At 38.3% G+C, this 9851-nt stretch overlaps 3 protein-coding genes and 3 non-coding genes across 6 annotated transcripts; 2 read left to right on the forward strand and 4 right to left on the reverse strand.

The window, feature by feature from the left end:
- Positions 1-15: 15 nt before the first annotated feature.
- On the forward strand, positions 16-1593 carry LOC100186608 (sulfotransferase 6B1-like). Its single transcript, XM_009860863.3, has 6 exons — positions 16-129; positions 189-298; positions 349-490; positions 623-732; positions 800-950; positions 1206-1593. The coding sequence occupies exons 1-6, from the start codon at positions 33-35 to the stop codon at positions 1316-1318; spliced, it is 723 nt and encodes a 240-aa protein (XP_009859165.2). The 5' UTR covers positions 16-32; the 3' UTR covers positions 1319-1593.
- A 394-nt stretch (positions 1594-1987) lies between these two features.
- LOC100181119 (sulfotransferase 6B1-like) lies at positions 1988-4317 on the reverse strand. The gene is made up of 8 exons (XM_002120537.4): positions 3860-4317; positions 3573-3806; positions 3409-3522; positions 3240-3349; positions 3048-3189; positions 2806-2915; positions 2587-2737; positions 1988-2446 (listed from the first exon to the last, which is right to left on the reverse strand). Exons 1-8 carry the CDS (start codon positions 3864-3866, stop codon positions 2334-2336), a joined length of 981 nt encoding a protein of 326 aa, XP_002120573.1. The 5' UTR covers positions 3867-4317; the 3' UTR covers positions 1988-2333.
- A 2419-nt stretch (positions 4318-6736) lies between these two features.
- On the forward strand, positions 6737-7346 carry LOC100178752. Its single transcript, XM_002120684.4, has one exon. It carries the CDS (start codon positions 6782-6784, stop codon positions 7073-7075), a length of 294 nt encoding a protein of 97 aa, XP_002120720.1. The 5' UTR covers positions 6737-6781; the 3' UTR covers positions 7076-7346.
- Positions 7347-7535: 189 nt separating this feature from the next.
- On the reverse strand, positions 7536-7608 carry trnak-uuu. Its single transcript has one exon. It is a non-coding gene; the product is annotated as a tRNA-Lys (tRNA).
- A 183-nt stretch (positions 7609-7791) lies between these two features.
- Positions 7792-7864, reverse strand: trnak-uuu. The gene has a single exon. It is a non-coding gene; the product is annotated as a tRNA-Lys (tRNA).
- Positions 7865-8044: 180 nt separating this feature from the next.
- trnak-uuu lies at positions 8045-8117 on the reverse strand. The gene has a single exon. It is a non-coding gene; the product is annotated as a tRNA-Lys (tRNA).
- Between the last annotated feature and the right edge of the window lie 1734 nt (positions 8118-9851).

Here is a 9851-nt window from a genome sequence, read left to right on the forward strand (position 1 = left end):
TATTACGTCACACAGGTACAACTTGGATACGTATGATAGTGCACCACCTAGTGTACGACAGCGACCCCATGCGGATGGAAATTAGTTCAAAGATGAACATGCCTTTCAGTTACCTTGAAACCGGGATTCGTATGTTTCGATAAACGCAACAAAATAACCTCGATTTTCACTTTTACTTTGCACCCCAGCGTTAAAGTTTCAAGTCGTGAATAAACTTCCCTTGCCACGGAGGGTGTTTGGGACGCATCTGAACGCACAACTTGTCAATTTAAACAAGATCAAGAAATCTGGGGCAAAGGTGAACTTTGTGACGTCATGCTTACGTCATCATTACATCATGTTGTGCAGGTGATCTACTGCATACGTAACCCGAAAGATCAAGCAGTATCGTGGTACCACATGTATCAGAATTACCCGTTTCGTGACCACCCGAACTTCAAACACTTTTGTCCAAAATCTTGGGATGAATTTTTCAAACTTTATACCTCCGGTAGGTGGCGCTCTTTAAATATTTTAAAAACAGTAATTTCAGTATTTTATATTTGATTTGCATAATTCTCATAACTTTTTGTTTTGTCATATTGTTTTAAGAATATTGAATCGTTGTATTATTACGTCACAGGCAAACAGCCATTGTGCACACGCGATGGCGAGTGGTATCCTGACCACGTGATGTCGTGGTACGAACACCGTGATGACGTCATGTTTGTTGTTTATGAAGAAATGAAACAGGTTATGACGTCATAAGCATAAATAATTGTCACAATCGCCAGTGTTTCCGATAAACTTTTTTTCACAGGATCCGGTGAAAGGAATTTTAGAAATCGCGAAGTTTCTAAATATTCAGGCAACACTGGGAAGAGCTCAACAAATTGCGGACATGACGTCATTTAACAAAATGGCGGCCGATATGAGCAAAAAACAATCGATAAAGAATTTCTTCAGAAAGGGTAGGAAAAAATATATTTTCGTTTTTTCTTTTAATGAATTTAGAATACATTTTGGGGTGATAGGCTACTCTGGCCTAAATTTTAGGTCCCATGGCGTGCCTCACTGCAGGACCTCACCCATATAGATTAGAATGTGCATATATACAATGTTGGGGTAATGAGCCGCAACTCTGGTCTAAGCCCCCGGTGCCATGGCGTGCCCACCGTGTAGTACCTCGCCCGTATGGAATAACTTATATTATTTCTATGAAACAGGGAAGGTGGGAGATTGGAAGAATTATTTCAGTGATGACCAATCCAAAATAATGGACGGATTAATCCAAGAAAAACTTGGAAACACTGAAATTAAGTTTATATACGAACCGTGATATAAGTGAAACGTCACAATATAAGAAGGATTATATACGTCATAATGAAGACTTCAAATATTTTTGCGATTAGAAACTTTGTATTATGACGTATTTATCTATATTCTTCATAATTCAACATATTGTTACGTAACAATCACAATTGTTTACCTGTTGTATTGTATTATTCCATTACAAATGTTTCGTCATAACCTTTCATTTAACGACATTGTTACGTCATAGTATTGTAGCGGTTTCATCTATGTAGAAATAAACGACCTCACTAACTCAACACATAAGCTGCACTGGTGTATTCTTAAGAAGAGAATTTGTGAAACCACGCAATTAACCAATCAACGGCACCACACAAAACACAGGAATGTTATAATGTGGAAAACGAAGGAATGCGCCAACAATGGTGATTAGTATACGCTTTGTAACTTAATATATAGTAGGGTGGGGGAAGATGGGACACCTTTGTATTCTATTTTCTTGTCCTATTTGGTAGTAAACAAAGAACATTCAAAGAATTATAAAACCGTATCCTCACGACTCCCATAGACCGTTGTTAATTGTTCAAAACACGATCAAGGTATTTGGATATTATGTGCTAAAGCAGTCCCTTCTTCCCCCACCTTATTAGATAATTGACACACACTGTATTAACACGAACATTAAACAAATCAGCTCTGAATAAAACAAGTATGTTTTGCAAAATATTCTATAACAGTATAATACTAGATGTGTATTATGAAGAAATTAAACCCAACACATTGGGTTATGACGTCAAAAGGTATTTATGATTGCTTCACACGTCACAATAATGCATGACATTATTACCACGTGATAAAATATTTAAATTTGCCGCACTTTTTATATAAGGTTTGTTTGGTATTACGTAACAATAGTGATTGTGACGACATAATCTAAATAATAGAATCGACATAACAAGCATTGTTACGTAACAGTATAAAACTGATCACAATGTAAAAGTAATAATTGCTAATTGTTAGACCAGAAAATCTTGTTTATTACGTCACAATTCGTATATGAATCTAATTTCAGTGTTTCCAAGTTTTTCTTGGATTAATTCGTCCATGATTTTGGATTGGTCATCACTGAAATAATTCTTCCAATCTCCCACCTCCCCTGTTTCATAGAAATAATATAAACTATTCTATAAGGGTGAGGTACTACAGTGAGGCAAGCCATGGGACCTGGGGTTTAGACCAAAGTTGGCCCATTACCCATATTAAATATATGAAGTTAATTAGAAAAACTTTTTTTACCCTTTCTAAAAAAATTCTTTATTGGATGACCTTTCTTCAAATTAGCGGCCATGTTGTTGAATGACGTCATATCCGCAATTTGTTGAGCTCTTCCCAGTGTTGCCGGAATATTTAGAAACTTCGCGATTTCTAAAATTCCTTTCACCGGATTCTGTGAAAAAAAAGTTTATCGGGAACACTGGCGATTGTGACAATTATTTATGCTTATGACGTCATAACCTGTTTTATTTCTTCATAAACAACAAACATGACGTCATCACGGTGTTCGTACCACGACATCACGTGGTCAGGATACCACTCGCCATCGCGTGTGCACAATGGCTGTTTGCCTGTGACGTAATAATACAACGATTCAATATTCTTAAAACAATATGACAAAACAAAAAGTTATGAGAATTATGCAAATCAAATATAAAATACTGAACTTACTGTTTTTAAAACATTTAAAGTGCGCCACCTACCGGAGGTATAAAGTTTGAAAAATTCATCCCAAGATTTTGGACAAAAGTGTTTGAAGTTCGGGTGGTCACGAAACGGGTAATTCTGATACATGTGGTACCACGATACTGCTTGATCTTTCGGGTTACGTATGCAGTAGATCACCTGCACAACTTGATGTAATGATGACGAAAGCATGACGTCACAAAGTTCACCTTTGCCCCAGATTTCTTGATCTTGTTTAAATTGACAAGTTGTGCGTTAAGATGCGTCCCAAACACCCTCCGTGGCAAGGGAAGTTTATTCACGACTTGAAACTTTAACGCTGGGGTGCAAAGTAAAAGTGAAAATCGAGGTTATTTTGTTGCGTTTATCGAAACATACGAATCCCGGTTTCAAGGTAACTGAAAGGCATGTTCATCTTTGAACTAATTTCCATCCGCATGGGGTCGCTGTCGTACACTAGGTGGTGCACTATCATACGTATCCAAGTTGTACCTGTGTGACGTAATATATACTTATTTTACACAAGTCAGTATTTGAGTTACCTGTTTTTGCGAATGACGCCACAATGACGTCACTATCCTTATACGTCATATCCTCGTACGCGAATTTGGCGGTTTCGGGATTAAACCGCGGCCAAAATCGAAATCCCTTCCATAGTTTCACTTCCGGGTTGAGACTTCCATTTTTGAAATATTCTATTAATGACGTCATATCTGGTCGCTCGCTCTCTTGCAAGTAGCTTGTGACGTCATTGATGATATTTTCTTCCGGGTTCCCTACGTCATCAAAAAGTTGTAATAATTGTAAAAGTCTGTCGTTTCAATCTTACCGCTCATTTCAGCTCTATGCCGACTAACTTCCTGTATTGTGACGCAACAATAACAATCTACAATCAACCTTTACAACCAAGATTGTTGTGCTTCGTCACTAGCTGTATAAGTAATCACTATATCGTCGTATTCTAGCTTGTCCTTGAAAGATTGTGTTTGGAAATAGAAGCTTTTTACACCTGCAAACCTTGCATACTTGCGTTATGTTGTTGCCAAATAACCTAGTATGCGACTAACTGAGCACGGAGGCCGTCGGTGGAGTGCGTGCTATAAGCGCTGCAGTTGTAAAGTGCATTGGAGCGTAGCAAAGCTTTTGTTTGTTTTGAACAATGTTTACAAAGTTGTGCAGAAGGGACAATTGGAACAATCGTTTGTCTGAGAATATTCGCCAGCAAAGTTGCATACATAGAAACTTGGGTAATCCTTTAGCTGGTGGCCAACTGAAATTTTGGTTTCAAAATGTTCTATAGCCCTCACTGATACCTGCTGTCTACATTTTTTTTTTTTCAAAAAACCCGGGCGTTTGTGTCGAAAATAACCTTTGAAAATGTGCGAAATCGTGGTGCGTCACCGTATTTTCCACACCAGCCGTTATGAATTAAACCAAGGTTGGATTATTACGTCATAGAATGCGTATTGTTACATTTGATTCCTACGTTAAAGGGCCTAAACACACCCCACGTCACTTTTATTTTTTATGGTAAATTCATAAAGCGACCGTTTTATTGATTCCAAAAATACTTTGCTTATTAAAATTGGTCCAGTATAGGCGGAGATATTCGTCCTCAAACAGTGATCTCTAGCGCTATCTTTTTTTTACTACGAGCTCCGTGATTGTGACATAGGAACGTACTAGTCACGTGACTGATTCATTCGTAAAAGCGAAACCTGCGTTTTTTTTGTGCTTTTTGCGTTTTTTTTGTTCTCTCGTTTTTCGCTGAAAACACTGCCTCTCGCCTTTCTGAATGAGAGCGGCCACGCTTCAACAATTTTGTCACGTGGGTAGTACACTTCTCAATTTTTTTCGCCACGCAACTTTCAAATCAGTTTTTTGAATTTCACGGTGTTTGAGCTGGAATATCTTTGGTTATACAGAACCGATTAAAACAAGTAAGGTGTCGTTGGAATTAGAAAAACACACTCTATCGATTAAAGCGAAGTACATTTGGGGTGTGTTTAGGCCCTTTAAAACAGTGGGGAAAAAACAAGGCTATAACGTCCCGTAACTTATATAATATACCACTATTGTGACGTAACAGACCGCGATTGTGACGTAATAAATCGTTAACCTTACGCAAATCAGACGAATCACGGTGACGAAGCATGTTTTCGCGCATTTTCAAAGTTAATTTTTGACACGAACGCCCGACTTTTTTTAAAAAAATGTAGACAGCAGGTATCAGTGAGGGCTATAGAACATTTTAAAACCAAAATTTCAGGTGGCCACCAGCTAAAGGATTACCGAACTTGTAAGCGGGCTCGAGGTGTATGAAACAGAACACCCGTGTTATAACTACTGTCGTTGCCCCGCCATGCGAGAATAAATAAGTTACATACGTGGTAACTTGTAAGCGGGCACGGGGTGTATGGAACAGAACACCCGTGTAATAACGACTGTAGTTGCCCCGCCATGCGAGGATAAATAAGTTACATACGTGGTAACTTGTAAGTGAGCATGAACAAATTTGTTATACCTATAGCATTGGCCTATTTACCTTCAATATTAACTATAAAGAACACCATTATGTTTGACTAGGACACATAATTGAACACATATGGTTACGTAAGAATCACATTAACCCATATGTTACGTCACAGAAGTTAAATTCCCGAATTACTGCTGCCAACCAACCACATATCGACCTCCGTATGTTACTTATGACGTCATACACGCCATTGTCTACGTGGCAGCTGCTTCAGCGAATCACCAGCCGTCTTTGTATTTTTAACAAATTCATTCAAATTTCCCGCCCGAATCGCATAAATACGTTTGTGATGTAACACCTGGAGCAATGTTACATACGTCATAATGCATATGGTGACGTAATATCACGACATACGCTGTCTATTACGTCATAATTGAAGGAGACACGCTTTCGTTTTCCCACGCTCGCGTTAATGACGTCACATCAGGTGTAATCCGATGATTCGCGTTCGAATCAGCGTTCGGGAACTCGGGTGGACGCCATTGCTAATCGACGGTGGGCGGCGTGGGAACGCGCTCATTTCCACTGGCTTTATTACGTCATAATTGGCATTAAACGGTAAGCGGCAATCAGGAGGAGTGAGATAAATGAAAGAGAATAAAAAGAGGAGAGAGTGGGAGCAGGTGGTTTACGATGAGAATCAATGATGACGAAACAATATGTATTGTCATGCGACACGTGACATCATAAATTGACCAATCAAGCAGCAAGATTAGATTGGGCGGAAAATTTGAACCCGATATGCAAATTAGGTTGCAAATAATTTGAGGCGAAATATTTTATAAAAAGTTTCAAAAATATAAAATTCTTGATCGCACGCGACGTCTCGCGTTTTCTGTCGTCACAGACAAGCATTGTTACGTCATATTGCAACAATTGTTTTAAACAGATCACGTGTGTAAACACGCAGAAGACAAATACAGACAGATAAACAAGCTCAACTAATATTTGGAATAACTTTGGATCAAAATCTTGTTTTATTTTCCTTCTCTGTTTCGAGCGTTCATTGTTATGTCATCGCAGCTGGAAAATGATATGACGTCACAATAAGAACGCGATTCTTTTGTTTGTTTGATTATTTCGTCTGGAACTGATTAAGCGGCTTCTGGCAGTCGAGAAGAAAAAAGCAATCGACTATAAAACGTCATACACTGCTCTGTGTCGTCACAAACGTTTGAGCATTCTAATAATTGAGAGAATTCTAGAATCAGCAAAATGGTTAAAGTTGTTCGAAAATCATCAAAGTTGTCGGCTCGACAAAATTTGAAAAGTTTGGCGGCAAAGTCGATCTCGATTTCCCGCGAAGGAAAAGTAGAGGAGCCGATCGTTGACGAACTTCTGCGGAAATTAAAAGCGGCAGTTCCAGCTGTAAACGGAAGTAGTGAAGTGACGTCATTGGAGATAATCCAACACGCGATATTTTATATCCACGATCTATGGTCGACATTGAGTGACGAAGATATGACGTCATATCCTGTTATACACCAGACAAGGTTGCAAGCAGTTTGAGATGGATACCTTTACTTCATGAGAGGATCAAGTCCGGGGAACCACCCATGTGGTTGACGTCATCAAATTCCAGATCACTTAATTGTGACGAAAGAGTTGGTTCTGTGACGTAGAAGGTAACGTGGAACAATAGAAACAAGAAAAGGCGCAAAACAACGAAGAGTTAAAAAATGAAAAAAAACGTTTTATTGTATGTTTTAAACCAAAGTAACGATGGTATATCGTATTGTACGTAATACAAAAACTATAATAAAAGATTCGAGGTTTTTCTATTAAGAGGTGTACTGAAATGGCAATACTGCATTTAGGAACTTGTGAATATAATATTCAAGGTTATTTAGACTCTCTACTTTCTACAGACTCTACAGTGCTCAAAACATGAAAGATAAAATAAATTTCTGCAATAACTAGGTATATGCCAAAGTTTAGGTTTAAAAAAATCAATTGAAAGTAAAAGCCGCGCCCGATAAGGGACTTGAACCCTTGACCGTTGGATTAAAAGTCCAACGCTCTACCGGCTGAGCTAACCGGGCTCGCATCTGTCTCGCTCAAACATAAGGATATATTACGCGCTGCGAAGCCGGCAGCAAAATCGTTTATCATTGTATACCAAAGTTATCTAATATGTTGAAAATTTGAACAGGCGACATTTAACTTGATTTAAAAAATGTGCAGAAGCATTCCATCTGAAACATTTAATATTGAATTAAAAAGACAGCCTGATAGGGGACTTGAACCCCTGACCGTTGGATTAAAAGTCCAACGCTCTACCGACTGAGCTAATCAGGCACGCCGGTGTCTGGCATAAACACACTGATATATTAAGCGACGCTGCGTTCGAAATGGAGCATCAATTAACGTTAGAGTTTAAGAGTTATTCAAAAAGTTTAAAAATCATGATAAATGCAACATATATTTAATACATGTGCAATCGAATTAAAATTTAAACAAAAATAGAATAAAAAGTCGCGCCCGATAAGGGACTTGAACCCTTGACCGTTGGATTAAAAGTCCAACGCTCTACCGGCTGAGCTAACCGGGCTCGCGGCGTTCTTCCTACGAAATCTCGGTAATAAACCTAGCGCTCGTTACATACAAACTTTAAACACTTTTAGGTGGCATTTAAATATGTTCTGATACTACATTTCTAAACCATACACAAATATTGCTTTAAAGTTACTTAATTTATAACAAAATATGATGAAAAACATTGTATATTCGCATAAAACAACCCTTTATGTTTACATAGTCGTCAGTACACCTTTACAAAGCGTAATTGTAATCAAGTAATCAACGCGGGCACGGCCAAGCAGTAATATACATCGTAGTTACTGTTTTAGCCACAATTGCTAAGGCGGAGTGCGCTAGTTTAGCAGTATTGCGGTTGCTTAAAGCTATTAGATTTGTGAATACCAGTTTTAGCTGATATTTTAACAGGGCTAGTTTATAACAATAACTATTATTTGTATCTTTGATTACGGTAGCGTAGATTAAAGAACAGGTGACGTCAAAAAGATATAGCGACAAAACAACAGTCGTTAAATATGTAATAGGCTTACGGGTAAAAGTATATTTAATTAGTCGAAAGAAGCTATTTATATTACATAAAACAAGAACGCCACACCTTATGTTCACTGTCGAGTTGCTGCATATCGTATCATGTATAGTAGGGTGGGGGAAGATGGGACACCTTTTTATTCTATTTTCTCGTCCCATTAAGTAGTAAACAAAGAACATTTAAAGAATTTTTAAACCATATCCCCACCACTCTCATAGACCCTTGTTAATTGTTTTAAGCAGATCAGGATATTTGAATATTATGTTCTAAAGGTCTCCCATCTTAGTACTATATGATAAAATGTAGACTAAATTTTACAAACACGCTTAATGGCTTGGGAAACCGGCATCCGTACCCGAAGGTATAAGTTGATATAGGCTTGTTGCTGTGTCTGGTTTCGAGGCATGTGTTCACTTTGTTGACAGAGGCGCGACAGGTGCTTAGTTTGTGCCGGCAGATGGCATGAGAGAGCTGTTTCATACTTAACCAACATTGCGGACAGAACCTGGCTAGGTTTAAAATGTATCGATGTAAAGCGGAAACATTGTGAAAAAGTGGTCGCAAGACGGCGCAGCGGAGCAACGAAGTTAAAATATATCGATCTAAGAAGGTATGATGTTTTTTATACCCGATGTGTTTAACCATTTAGGAAGTTATGCCATTACGGAAAGCGTTTATGTTATATTTGTGGTAATACATATATTAATGTATACGTCATTACTACGTCATAACATTTGATTATGACGTAATTTGAATTTTATATCATGATTATTAACCACTTCGTTCGCTATATAACAATGACTGATGTACATTGATATTCTGGAATTCGATAAATGGTATTGTTTTAAAACGATTGTTGTTGCCGCGTCAAATCGCGACGGATTCTAAATTTCGCGAAAATCGCGTAATCAGCTGTTTCCGCCCATGGGAACGATGGGAACATTTTCGCGGTTAGTTATTCGCGCGTGTCCCATGTGCCTGTGATGTCATAATGGTTGTAAGCAGATGGCGGACGCGTGGGAACAATCGTCCTCTGTGACGTCACAATTTAACGCGAGAACATGCGTCGGAATTTCAAAAGATCCGTTGCAGGAAATAACCCAACAATCGATCATATTATGACGTAATAATTAAGCGGAAGAAGCTTTTATCTTGCAACAAGTGAATCTGTGACGTGACAGGTTTATTGTTACACCGTATAAGAAAGAAAACGCATAA

This window comes from Ciona intestinalis, chromosome 7 (genome assembly GCF_000224145.3).
Source record: "Ciona intestinalis chromosome 7, KH, whole genome shotgun sequence".
NCBI lineage: Eukaryota > Metazoa > Chordata > Ascidiacea > Phlebobranchia > Cionidae > Ciona > Ciona intestinalis.